Raw genomic sequence first — 14,247 nt, forward strand, 5'->3', positions numbered from 1 at the left:
GAACAAGTGTAGGGGACCGCCTGCGAACACAAACGGTGGCTGCCTCAAGGAGCTCAGAGGTACGGAAATAGCTGTCACGAATTATTTGCGATACGATTTGGACCCGTCTCCTACTTACGGGTATTTCTGTCTCCACACTGGTCGGAAACTAGGAATCTGACCGCTTCTGGGTAAGGTGAGTGAGAGGGTAAAAAAAAAAAAAAAAAAAAAAAAAAAATCCAGGGTCAGGAATGAATGATTTTGTGATAGTTTTACAACGGTCGTGTGAAGAAATTACCCGTAACGTAACTTTATTTTCAGGCAAGGTTGTGAAGAGTTACATTTTACAAGTAGATAATAAAGTACGTCCATGAAAGAATGTCCCAGTTATAAAATTTAATAGGATCAACTATAAGCGTTGAAGAGTTTTGTTTCAAGGTTACAATTGATAAGTAAATCAAACAGTTTTAGATAGTTAATGCGCGAATACTGCTTTCTTTTTTTTTCTTGCAGCGCGAAAGAATTGCTCTTTCTTCAATTAGGGTGAATTTGTAAACTTTATTTGGTAACAGGACGGAACTCCTTTCCATTGGAATCTCTTTGTACGAGAGTGGTTGAACGTGGAAGTCCCTGACCGTTGGACTGGTCGTAATGGTCGTGTCAACAGAGCTCTTTTTCGCTAGCCTTCACATTCACCTGAAATGCGATTTTTTTTTCCTTTGGGGCTTTATAAAAGATCGTGTTTACGTTCCGCCGTTACCTAATGATTTGCCAGAGTTGAGACACAGAATTGAATAGACTATTGCTTCCATTACTCCGAACTTGTTAACCAAAGTGTGGGAAGAATTTGACTTTAGGGTGGATGTGTAACGTATAAGTAAATGAGCACATAATAAACATTTTTTAAGAAAAAACTATGTTAGTTTAGCTTCAGTTCGATGTATGATTTGTAGTAAATATTCTAAAATAAACTGTTACAATATACCATTGAAACTGGTCCATAGACCCCAAAACCAATGTTAACTCAAAAGTTTATATTTATATAGTATATAATCAAATTTTTAGGAACACTGGAACGGCCGTAATTTTTCACAAATCACTTTCAAACTAATACATAAAATATAATTATGGTAAATCTCGATCGAGTTCGTTAAATTGCAATATCCGAGCAAAGGGATGGAAATGGAGGTTTAAAAAAAAAAAAAAAAAAAAAAAAAAACAGAAAAATCGCTAAACTCCCACAGTATGATGAATATCACATCCGTTTGAACGCATTACGACTTGTAGGGGCAACATAGGCGTGCCCAGACATTTCCATTAGGGGGGGCCCTGCTAAATTTTTAAATCAGAAGCTGAATTTAGAATGTTAAATAGCCTAAATACATTCACTAATTTCCGTGTTTATATTTTTGTGCAGTATCAACGAGATATGTCTACTAGTTAATATTTATATCCGTATAATGTTAACAAACTTGAAAATATGTTTTTTTTTTTTCCATAGATAATGTTTAAAGGGTACTACTTACACATTTATCCCCCTCGAATTTTCCAATAGCTTGGTACAGATCTACCTTGAAATGAACTTCTTTTTTGTGAATGCAAACACAACAATTCAGACAACAGAACTTTAACAAACCTCTTAAATTTTTTTTTTTTTGCTTGGCCATTTTAAGGGACCTCGTGTTTTAAATAAACTAAGGCGGCTGTATTTCCAGAACGATAAATGTTTAAAAATTTTGTTAATTAGCACGCTGCAACACTGAAAAACAGTTTGAGTGTCAGTGCCAGGAATATACGAATATTAACGAACGCATTAGAGAAAATGCCGATCTGAGTGACTACATTAGGGGGGGGGGGGCCATGGCCCACCTGCCCCCCCCCCCCCTTGTAGGCACGCCTATGAGGGGCAATACCAAAAACTTTTGTGTACATACATTTCTGATGCGACTAACCATAACTGCAAGGGGTAGAAAAAAAAAAACAAGATTTGTATTTCTTTTGACGCGCGGTTAAAAACAGACGCCTGTTCACCGTAGCGCGGGAGTTTGTCGTACGCATCGCGTCTGTGGCGCTGTGGTGGTTCCAGCCCGGCGGAGGGGTCGCGGAGAGGCAACAGCTGAGAGCGGTATTGATCGCCGAGAGCTGTTGGCGGGCGAGGCTGGCTGCTGGACCCTATCCCGGCAGTGCAGTGCGGGCGGGCGGGACGCGCGCACATGACTCCTCGCAGCCGTGGCGTGAGCTCGGCCGAGGTTCTGGGCGAAAACTGTGAGTAGCACACCCGTCCTGGTCGTAGGGCGCTTAACTGTGAGTAGCACACCTCGTCACGCTAAGAGCAACATTGTCTTAGGGCGCATGTACTTCAAGATGCGTGACTCCTAATTCTCACTACACACTGTGAATGTAGTAGTGTGAGGTTGGCCGAGTTTCTGGGCGAAAAGTGTGAGTAGCACACCTCTTCACGCTAGGAGCAACATAGTCTTAGGGCGCATGCACTTTTAGATGCGTGACTCCTTATTCTCTCTCTACACTGTGTATATACTAGTGTGGGTAATAGCTGTGATTAACACGCCTGTCATTCTAGTATCAACTTAGTCTAACATGTGCGCGAGCTTCAAGAAGTGAGAACCCTAATTCTTACTCCACGCCGTGTTCCATTGAGATGTAAGGTGGTTAGCTGGGGAACTGGGTGACAGTGGCTAGAAGCGCGTCCATCAGGCTAAGATCACTCTCATTCTACATGTGCGCATGCACTTCATAAAGTTTTATCCAATTTCTCACTCCACCTTGGGTGACATTGTGGCGTGAAGTTGGCTGAGGATCAGCTACATATGTAAGTACTCGCCTGTCACACATGTCTTACACGAACTTAGGTGCTTCAAGAAGTGTGACTCCCAGTTCTCACTCCACACTGTGTTCCTTCGAGGCGTGAGTTGGCTGAGGTTCTGGGCTACAGCTGTGAATAGCGCGCCTGTTATGCTGGGTTCAGTCTAGTCTCACATGTGCGCACGCGCTTCATGTATAGTGTGACCCTTAGTTCTCATTCCACGCTGTGTTTCGTCATGGCGTTATGTTGCCTAAGGTTTTGGTCGACAGCTGTTTGCAGCGAGTCCTTAATTTTAGGTTCTTGCTAGTACTACGCGCGTGTGTGCCTTTTAAGTAGTGTACTTTTAACTACTTTTGGTCGAGGAGTGAGTTTGGCAGAGGTTTTGGGTGACAGCTGTGAGTAGCGCACCTGCCACTACTCACCTTCGAGTTCAGCGCGCACATCTGCTTCAGGTGGTACGACTTCAAGCTAACATGGTTTGTTGGTCCAACAGCGACGCGAGTTTAGCAGAAGTTGTCTTTAACGTAACAGTTACAGGCTCGTGTCTCTTGTTGGCCTTAGTTCGGTGTGCGCGCGAGCGGCTACGACTCACGCTATGACTCACTGACTCCCGATATATATAGTGTGTATATATGTATATATATATATATATGACGAGCTCCTAATTTTTTACGGTATTCTGTAATTAGTGGGTACATTGCTAATTTTATTTCACTAACAATTTGTTTATTTGCTCTTTTTTTATATTTTTTGTAATATAAAGATATTTAAAAAATTGTATTTATATTATATTTCTATATTCTGCTTGAAACAAAGTTTTTCTTGTTAAGTAAGATTCTGTTTACATTAATTACCGTCGGCGTTGTCGAAAAGTGATAATGGGAGCTGGTGACTTGCTGAGTCTCAAAGAGTAGCATCAGCTGAAAATATTTGGAAGAAACTGTTGTAGTAAAGACACAAACACACACACACGATCACTCCGAACTGTTAGTTCGGACTTATCAGTTGGAACTGCACAGTCGGAACTGCCATGTGTGAGCAAGGACTGTGGACTGATCGGTTGGAACTGATGGACTGACGAAATGATGGCTCCCCATGAAATCTGACTGTGGGCTCAAAGCCCTTAGTCAGAACTGCCGTGTGTGGGAACAGCGTCTAGCCAGTACAAACTGACAGTCCAAACAACCAATCCATCAGTCTATCAGCTGAGTGTCGTGGCAGACATCTTTGTTTATACTCTTTGGTTGCTTTGCTATTTTTTTTTTCCTTTTTATAACAAAAAGGGAAACTGCAATTGCAACATCCAAAGTTTCTTTCATATACTATGATGAAACGATACATCCAACAGCAACCAGAAGACTGATCGTGTGTGGGGAAGGCTTCAGTTCAGTCCAAACTGACAGTTCGGACTGAGCAGTCCGAACTGAAAGCTGGTATGATCGTGTACTGGAGCCTTAACAGGCCTTAAACACGAAGATTACAAAGTATAATTTGAGTCACTGACCAGATCTACACAACCTTTAGGCTTATTTCCGAACACTTAGACAAGCGGAATCCTAAATACTCGGGAGTGAGCACGCAACAGGGTGTGTGTGGGGGGGGGGGGGGGGGGGGGGATAAGAGCGAGTTTTTCAGTTCGTGCTAGTGCTGTGTAAATATTTAATGTTTGTAACGAGCAAATTAATTTGTCCTCGTGTTGCAAATAAACTTATATTATGTCTTATTTTAGTTATTGCATTTCTTCCGTAGTTTATAAACCCGGCCTTTAGAAAAACCACATGGCAGCGTGTCACGCTGTTTAATTCCGAGTGTGATAAATATTAGCCTTTCAAGTACGTACTTTCTCCACCCGCCACAAGAATTCGCTGCGTAAATCGTAAACGTTGATTGCCACCATCATGCGCAGATATCAGCACGAAACTGAAGGAAATTATTAGAAACAGCTCCGATAAAAACAAAACAGTCTTGTGAAAATGGCAAGTCCCGGATTTGGACCTGATTTTCGACATAAATATTTTTATTAAAATACTACCCATCTTGTTTAAATTCATAAACAAAAATTTTACAATTAAATTTCCGCACATGTTAGATGACTATAAATTATAGAAAAGTATTAAGATTAAAGGATAGTTGTACAATCACAATTTATTTAATACCAATGCGAATTAATGATCTTTTTTTTTCAAATGAACATAATTAGTTTTATTTTAGTAAATATTAATGATAAATCTCTACTAGTATGACACAATCGAATGGATTGAGCTATGTATTCGATAATATTATGTTGTCCCCTGGGAGAACAGCAAGTAAGTAGTTTTTGCAACGAGAACAAGAATTAACGAAGCAAGCAGTTTTATTTTCAATAACGTCAAACATAAACGATACACTAAGCTAATGACATCAATCCACATGTTATCTTATCCACATTTGCAACCTGGATAATTCTTCAAGAACAACAACAACAACACTGTACTTTGCAGCAGATAGTGACTGTTAACAAATAAATACTATTAATATGCATAATTAGCATGAAACATCATGTAGTTATCAATATCTACCAAAGACCAACAATCAGAATTTAACTACTCGTTTCCTCGACATTCAAGGTAAAAAAAAAAAATGACTATACATGTAATAAACATTTTTACTCTTCTTTTCATTAAAAAAAACTGTGAAACATTGTGAGCTTCTGATAAAATTAATCCAAGTAAATTATATTAAAAATCACTAAATCTAAGTAAAGGTCCGAATAAAAAAGTTATGACTAAAGCTCTAATAATTTCAAAGTTATATTATTATTTAAATTCTGACTAAGAGCTCTTCGTCCGGAAGCGGGAACCTCGACACAGCGAGTGTATGTACTGGTTCGCAACTCGCCTTGAGGTAAACGTAGCTCCTGGTGTGGCTCCAAAGCGAGTCGCCTTTTGTCTCCTGCTCGCCCGCCGAGTGACACCCTCCTTCCCCGCGGCGCTGCAGGTCGACCTTGGACACACTCAGTTATGTCCCGCGCCAGTTACCGTTTGTACCGTCTCGATATTTTCTGTCACCAGGAAGATTTTCCCTCGCACAACAACCCAGCGATCAGGGGCGTAGCCTGGTGGGGGGGAGGGGGGTTAGCGGTTCAAACCTCCCCCCCCCCCCCCTTCGCACCAAATCTTTAATTAATTTCTTATTCATAACTCAAACAAATTTCATATTAAAATTAATAAAAATTTTACCATTACAATATTTAAATTTAAGAACCGAAAACTGCTAAAATAGCACTATTTTACACCTTAAAATCCAAATCTTTCCGCTTTAAACGGAGGGGGGGGGGGGCATGCTTCTTAACACCCCCCCCCCCATACACAAATCCTGGCTACGCCACTGCCAGCGATTACAGTCTCTTATGCACACGCGCACCCCGCAGTCGATGCCACAGCCCCTTTTCTGTAACGTTCCCAGCGTGTTACTTACCCCCCCGTCTTGCCCTTGCTTGGTCCTTCAACTCGCTTCCAAGTTACTCGCCCGACGAGTAACCACCTACAGTCTTCGGCGGGAAGTTACGGACGCAACCGGGTACTCTACGCACCGAGGAGCGAGTTTTCAGTGTTTTTGGTCGCTGAGCGAGTTCAGTACTCGTTGAGCGAGTTACCTTCTTTGATGGTCGTCGGGCGAGTCCTCGTAGCTCTGCGCGGGCTGCTTCCTCCGGTCGTAGGCCAAGTCCGTTCCCAAGAAATGCAGGAACGTCTCTTAACCCACATCTCTATCTCCGCATTTGTCGACCTCTGTTGCCTCGGGTATCGTGATGTCTTCTGTCACGGGCGGTGGTCAAGGCAGCGGCGGTGCTGTCGTCTTCGGACAGCGTGTCACTCCCGGGTAGCGAAAACCCGACCAGAACAATCTTTCATTGTCTGGCTCGGGCACCCCTCTTTCTCCCACGAGTGACGACTTGCTGTCTACGTCCGGTCACGTGCGATGATGGCGGGACTAAGTCGGAGTTGATTACCCCTTAAAACAAAACCGCAGGCAACTTTACAAGCACGTACGTAAGACCATGGGTCTGCCAGCAGGGGCTAACTAAAAACAAGCCAGACAGAGAAGGAAGAAAGTTACAGGTGACACCTGTAACAATAATTATACCAATAACATAAACGAATAATATGTATTCATTTTTCTCAAAGCACAATTTATACAAACCAGTAATCTATCATTAAAATATATTTAAAAAATAGTTTTTCTATTGATTATGGCTGAACCACGCCAAAAATTGTACCTTGAGCTTTTCAAACGAAAGTTTTACAAATTCGCTATCGGGACAATTGGGGTTTTAGAAGGAGACTACGCACTATCAACAGTAATGTCAGCTTTCTTATGTATTTTAAAATATATATTATTTTTTACTATGACTATTTTATTTAACCAACTATATTCCAGGGTAGTTCCACTATCATAAAGTTACGTTTGGCATATCAATACATTTGGCGTGTACCCTAATGGTTACGAAAATGACTATATAAGGGTTAATGTCGCTACACGTGGGTCCACCATCTTTGTGTCCCATTTCCGTTCATAGAACTTCCGTTTCATTTTCACGAAATTACTCCCACCAAAAATGCCGCGCACCGCAAGCTAAGATGTTTACACATCGAAAATTCGAAAAAAAGAACGAACGAGGATAATTCGGGTGTTTTCTCTCGGTGTCAGTGAACAGTAGGTTCTCCCCTAGACGACGATGGAAGCCTAGGCGTGATTTAACTTACGCACGTGTGTGTGTGTTGGTGTGTGTGTTGGTGTGTGTGTGTGTGAGAGAGAGAGTGCTGTTCGCGCGCCAGATGTAACAGGCGGTGGGGCGAGTCGGTGGCGCTCCCCTGTCGGCGCAGGGCGAACCATCTTCCGCTTATTGATCCCCGCAGGTTCCCACCCGCGGGCCGCGTTAGGTCAGGTCAGACGATGTCGCCCCCGCTCCCCCTCGCCTGCGCGCGAGAAACCACAACCCAACTCTGCGTTGCAAAGATAACATTTTTTTAAGGAAAAAAAATTGGTTGTCTGTAAAGTCGGTTTACGGACGATAGTTTAACGTGACGTCATAACAAATCATTGATGAAATGATTGCATACTTTTATGAATAAAATTGAATAATCTTTATTGAATTATCACTATTTTGTATTGATACAAAGAAGGAGTGAAATGAAATCTACAATTTAATTGATAAAATTAATTTTATTTGCACTCATTAATTCAAATATGTTTATTACTTTAACGAAGAGATTTATTTTAACTATAACTTTTATACATGTTTGCTATTTAACTTCTTCCAATCTGTGTCATTCTGTTAAGGATAGGCGATGATAGGAAAAGTAGGAAACGAATGGGAGTGTTTCAAGTTTAATGTGCCTCGAAAAAGTCAAATCGATGGTTGTTCCAATCGAGTGGAAGAGAGATAGATGCGGCGCAAGCGTACAATGAGCGTAACGGGACAATGTGCGTAATGGGACACTTTATCGTGCGTGCAGCCGGTGTTCATCGATCTATTAGACGTTTTCACGTCAAAAAAAATATTGAATAGGAATGTATCATATTTGTATACTACATTTTCAAATCAAAGTTATAGGATTCATGCTTAGGGACTGCACACAAACCTTTTTGAAGTGAAACTTCTTTGCTGAGAGGGTAACATTTTTCGAGTTTTAAGAAAATTCCGATCGCATGAGAGGAAATAGCTAGGAATGTGTGGGGGAACCAGGATAGTAGGGGAATAGTTATGTACTTTGGGGGGGGGGGGGGGGAGGAGACCGATAGATGAGACAGCAGGGAAAGGTTGAAATGACGCAGCATACTTGCGCTCTTGCTCTCTTTCTCTCTTGCACTTGTGTGCACTTTCATGTGCACCGGTTGTTTCTTGGGGGTGGACGTCCCGCTATCCCCACTCCGGGGCCGTTGGCGCGGGCGGTGATCGCTGGAGTAGCCTTGAGCGGGCTCCACGTGGCGGCGTGCGGCTCAGGTGAACCCTGACTTCAAGAAATATTTTTTCAGAGGGCAACACAACGGGGTTTGAGCTCATTGTTGTGCACCGTGGCACAGGCCATACTTGAAAGAAAATATTGTTCTTTCATGCATGTATTATTAATTTAATTACTTGTGTAAATCAGTATTGTTAAACAGTGTTATCCGAGTATTGTTTTAACTGTGTAACTAATATTTATGTTGGTATAATGCTTTTCACGCTTTAGTTTGACACGGGTAATTATTTGTCACGAAGCACGCCTATTGTTTGATTAACTTAATTTAAATGCATAAGAAAAAAATATATGTAGTACATAATTTTACTCAAATAATCTACAATTAATTTATTCGTTTGGAAAATAGTTACTTCATTTAAGACCAAACCCAGGTCTTTACTATTCTCAATTATTAGCTCATGTTCTATTAAAAAATATATGTAATTTATCTCTATCTATAACTAATAAGCAAGAAGTTTCACTTCCATCGCACATATGGGTTCCAATAACACATTTTTTTTTTTTTTTAAGTGAAATCGTACTGGTATTACAGAGTAAAAACCAGGCTTTCACGAACGTAAAGCAAATAAGGTTTGTTATTTTCATAATGCGAAGTTAGGTGTAATTTTTTATGGAGCTGATAATTTATTTTGTAACTATACAACTAATAGACAAATTAACAGTATACACATATATTTAAAACAACATTAAAAAAAGAGAGTAAACTTTTATTTTTGGTCAATTTTGTTGTCGTGGACAGCTTACCAACATTATAGTGTATAGTGTTACGAGGATACTAGAGGCGAGGCAACGATGCAGGCCAGTCGGCCGGGTGCACCGGCCAGTGGGAAGGGCGTCGGGTAGGGGGGGGTCAAGGGAGGCCCCTTCTCCCGGACAGGTAGCGGCCGTCCCTCTGCGGTTATCCTGTTCCCTGTTCGGGAGGGTTCGGCACCTTCCCAGAGCCCCGTATGCGCGAAGTGGCGTGACTAGAACGCCATTTTTCTGGGAGCTTCGAGCGTTAAGTCGGGGATTGTGATGACGCGACACTTCGGAACGAGACCTCGCAGGTTTACAAGACAGAGTGCGAGGCTGGTGAGAGCAGAGAAGTGAAGAGGGTGAGTGACCCAGTGCGGGTGACAGACGGGCTTCGTGTGCGGAGATTGGTTCATAGGGACGCGGGCGGTGTCGCGGCGCGGACGTGTGAGTAGTGCGAGGCAGTGTGTTGGGACAGTGGTGCAAGGTAAGAGACGAACAGTAGTAGCTTTGAATATATATATATACTGTATAGAAGTCGCGAGTGGATAGGATTTACTCTACGTCTTTCAGAAGCGTATGATGAGCAGCTTGGGAACTTCACCGCTGCAGTGCGCTGCCGTAACGCCCTGTATCGTCTTAGTTGTTATTTACACGTTATAAGAGCGCAGCGCTGTCGCCCGCTGTCATTCCCCGCACCCCTCATCCATCATTCACTGCAGCTCAAGGTCGTTCCACAGGAGGGGGAAGGGGTCTTTGAAGAGTTCGAAACTTGTCCGCTAGGGACCACCACAAGTCGATGCCCTAGAGATGGTGGCGATTGCGGCGGTGAATTAACCAACTACCTCAAAACCGTATTAGAAATTTTAACCTGAGCTGGCGACTTCTATACAGTATATATATTCAAAGGTAGTAGGAAGAGTCACTGTCGAGCCGAGCTCCAGTGGGTAAATTCAATACAGGGGTTATTAAAAGTGCAATTACTTTGTGGACAGACTATTAAATTGTTATAATTTAATTAATAGCGTGAATATAACTTAGTAAATTTGACTCTAGTTAGTTAATAGGCTATCCTTTCCGAACCTGTTTTCCCACTAGTAACTGTATTTAAATATGTAAAACACATTCAATGACTGTCCGTGCAACTATTTTTTGATCAATGTTCGGTAAACTTTGTTAATTTACCATAACACTTTATAGAGATCTCTCCAGCTTGTGATTTAATGTTTATAGTGCAGGTTTAGAGAGTTAATTTCGTTTAGAAAATAATTAAAAAAAAAAAAAAACTCATAGGTGTGTGTGGCCACCACGCGTGTCTGAAGTGAATCTTCACAAATAGATGTATAATATTTGTGTAATGAAGTGTGCAAGCATGCCGGTAAGAAAGTATGCGAGTGCGAAAGTATGCAGAGCTTTGGATGATTTATAAAGTGCAGAATATTGATTTCTACATAACATGTCGGATATATGCCATTGTTGGTTCATGCTGGGTGTCGGAGGAAACATTTTGTTGTTCATTCCTGAATTTTTTTTTCAATGCCAGTCGACATGAACTGGATGCCATCGAGCGCCCCACTCCCCATCGAGCGCCCCACTCCCGAGCCCGCTGCGATGACCTGAGGGGTAAGGGGGGGAACGGGTTGCAGGCCGGGCGCGATGGCGGTGAGGATCCTGGACGAGCGCCACCTGGCCATCAGCGCCATCGTGACGGTGGCGATGCAGCTGGTCTTCTTCGCGGTCGCCGCCACCTTCCAGATGGACAAGCTGACCGACCTGGCCGGCGGCGTCAACTTCATCGTCCTGGCGCTGCTCACCTTCTTCCTGTCGCAGGTCCGCGCGCGCGCGCAAGGCTGGCAGGGGTAGGGTTACCAGACACTGATAAAAAAAAGGCGGACATTCACCTCGCAAAAGGAGGACATTTCACTAAAAAGGAGGACAATGTATTTTTTAAAAAAGCCATGAATTAGTTACAATGGAGTACAATATTTTACAATGTTTTGGCATTTAATACAGTTTCAGTATAAAGAATCAAACAAACTACGCATATACAGCATATTAAAAACACGTGCTTCTGCATGTGCTGCTAGCTGTCAAGCTGTCATAGAACTACTTACTAGTGGAGTGACACTGCGGACAGCGCATTAGCGCGCACCACGCGCTTTGCTCAGAGTGTAACTGCAGGAATTATCTCACTATATAAAAAAGCCGGACATTTTGGAGCATTAAGGAAAATCCGGCCGGATGCAAAAAAATACATAAAAAAGAGGACATGTCCTCCTTTTGCCAGACGTCTGGTAACCCTAAGCGGGGGAGAAACTCAATAATTGCCGCGAGACTTTGAGACCTAGTTATAGGAAATGGTTCCGAGCCCGCCCGCCAGAGTGTAGCTTTCATAATACATTACTAACATAGATTCACTGATTGTGTGAAGCAATGCATGAGGTATTGTCAGGCAAACAAACCAGTGAAACTTAATTTGCTATATTTTGTTAACCACCAGTGGCGTAGCCAGGATTTGTGTATGGGGGGTGTTAAGAAGCATGCCCCCCCCCCTCCGTATTAAAGCAGGGGGGAGGGGGGTCCAGGGGTCCTCCACCAGGAAAATTTGGATTTTAAGGTGTAAAATAGTGCTATTTTAGCAGTTTTCGGTACCTAAATTTCAATATTGTAATGATAAAAATTTTATTAATTTTTTATATGAAATTTGTTTTTTGTGGTTAATAAGAAATTAATTAATGATTTGGTGCTAAGGGGGGGTGGTTTGAACCCCTAAAACCACCCCTCCCCCTGGCTACACCCCCGATGCTGTGACGTATTTGAAGTCACTTTTTAACTTCGCCATCGCCTATATTATTGTACACGCCCGAAACATTGCGGGATTGGTGGGATCCCACACGCGACTTACAACTGGGATCATTTCATTTAACTGATGATGATATCCCTCTTCTTCAAGTAGAGTTTTCTTTTCTCTGGTTGCATATGTACAAAGACATTTATTTTAAACCTTCCAGTCCATTCGTCCACTAAAGCGGACAATTTATATCTACATGATGAATGTAGTTTATCAAACCTTTAGTGCGTGAGTTAAGATGTGCCCACTTTATGGAGGACATCATACCTTATGGCTATGAAACAATATTTTTATTTGACATTTATTTATTATTGTAAAATGATTAATCATTAATTTTAAAATTATAGCCTAAGATTATTACCACAAAAATGATTAAAAAATAGTTCAGTTATTACAATAATAAATTTTAAATGGGGTATGTATTAGGAATTGACAAAGTGTAATAGAAATTGTTGAATGAAATTTTAAATATTATAATTATAGTTTTGAGTAAATGAAATACTTTCTTATCTAAAAACTAATTGCTCTTAAAAAAATAAAAGAGAGATCTGTTTTTTTTTGTGGTTTTTTTTGTGTTTTAGTGATACATTTTTATATTAATTTTTATGGATAATATGCCCATAGCATAAAGAGACAAGTAGCATGGACATACAAGTTTGCTTTCGTGTGTGTTAATTTTCCTAATTTAACATAGTGTTGTTCCCTAATTTTGTTTAAAATAAGGGGAAAAAATATTAACTATTATATGATGACTGGTGTGACATAAACTGTTTTTATTAATATTTTATTTAAATTTAATTAGAGTTTTTTAAATGTTTATACATAAATAACATGGTTAGTCTCGCCGGGAATAGAACAGGGGACTGGGATGGATTAACTAAACATTTGAAGTAAGCAATTTATTTTTTATTTTTTGAAATTTTTTTCGTTATTTTTGGTTAATAATTAAAGATTTCGAGTTTATGGTCAAGATCAAGGTCAAAGGCATGGTTAAGAACAAAGATACCCTCCAGAGGCTTATTGGAGGCTTACCCATGGGGAATTTAAGCTTCTTTGGGGACATTTCGAATTTTTGAAATGTTTCTGATGTACCTCTGCTCGTTTTGTCACATTTCAAATGGAGTTTTTATCCTGCAGTTTGTTGATCATCTCTCTCTCTCTCTCTCTCTCTCTATATATATATATATATATATATATATATATATATATATATATATATATATAAAGACACACACACACACCCGTAGGAATGCCATTTAAATGATCTTTTCGCTTATACACCTGAATTTAAATCGGGTTTTTGACTCTAACCAATCAAAGCTAGAATTTTGAGGAAATGTTTTTGTGATTCATGTTATTCGCCTCTCAAAGAAGTATTTTTGTTGTTTTTAGGTCATATTGTTTGAGTGATGCTTTCGAACAGTTTTGAAATTTATTTAAAAAATATGTACTGATGAAATCCTCATATTTTAGTAAACGTATATTAAATAAAATGTAATTTAATGACAGTTTGACTTTAAAAAGTAAAATCCCTGAACAGTATTACAGTTATAATGGATACAATGTAATTTTAATAATGTGTGAATTCAGATGTGATAAAACCTTACACCTAAAATTGTAACAGGTGTTAATGATTTAGATTATTTCTGATTGTCGTAATCTGTTAGGCCTAGTTTATAAACCATGCAAGAACACAAGATTGCAAGACGCAAAATTATCAGCAACCACTTTTCAGAATACCAGTTCATAAACTACGCAAGGCGCAGTAACGCAACGCAAGTATTATTCAACTTCCAACTTTAGTGTGTTTTGTCTTGCGTTTCCGACGGCCATGTTGGAAGAAAAGTGTTCCCAAAAAA

The 14,247-nt window shown here is 40.7% G+C and overlaps 1 protein-coding gene across 4 annotated transcripts in view; it reads left to right on the forward strand.

Moving 5' to 3' along the window:
- The window catches only part of LOC134536802 (uncharacterized), a 49,063-nt gene that overhangs the window by 18,462 nt on the left and 16,354 nt on the right, over positions 1-14,247 (forward strand). For 2 of the 4 annotated variants that reach the window (XM_063376738.1, XM_063376741.1), the window contains 2 exons: positions 2,066-2,244; positions 11,184-11,367. In XM_063376738.1, the coding sequence (XP_063232808.1) occupies positions 11,194-11,367 (174 nt within the window). In that variant the 5' untranslated portion in view covers positions 2,066-2,244; positions 11,184-11,193. The remainder of the gene's footprint in view (positions 1-2,065; positions 2,245-11,183; positions 11,368-14,247) is intronic. The other 2 variants (XM_063376737.1, XM_063376739.1) reach the window with 1 other exon arrangement.

This window comes from Bacillus rossius, chromosome 11 (assembly GCF_032445375.1).
Source record: "Bacillus rossius redtenbacheri isolate Brsri chromosome 11, Brsri_v3, whole genome shotgun sequence".
NCBI classification, from domain to species: Eukaryota; Metazoa; Arthropoda; class Insecta; order Phasmatodea; family Bacillidae; genus Bacillus; species Bacillus rossius.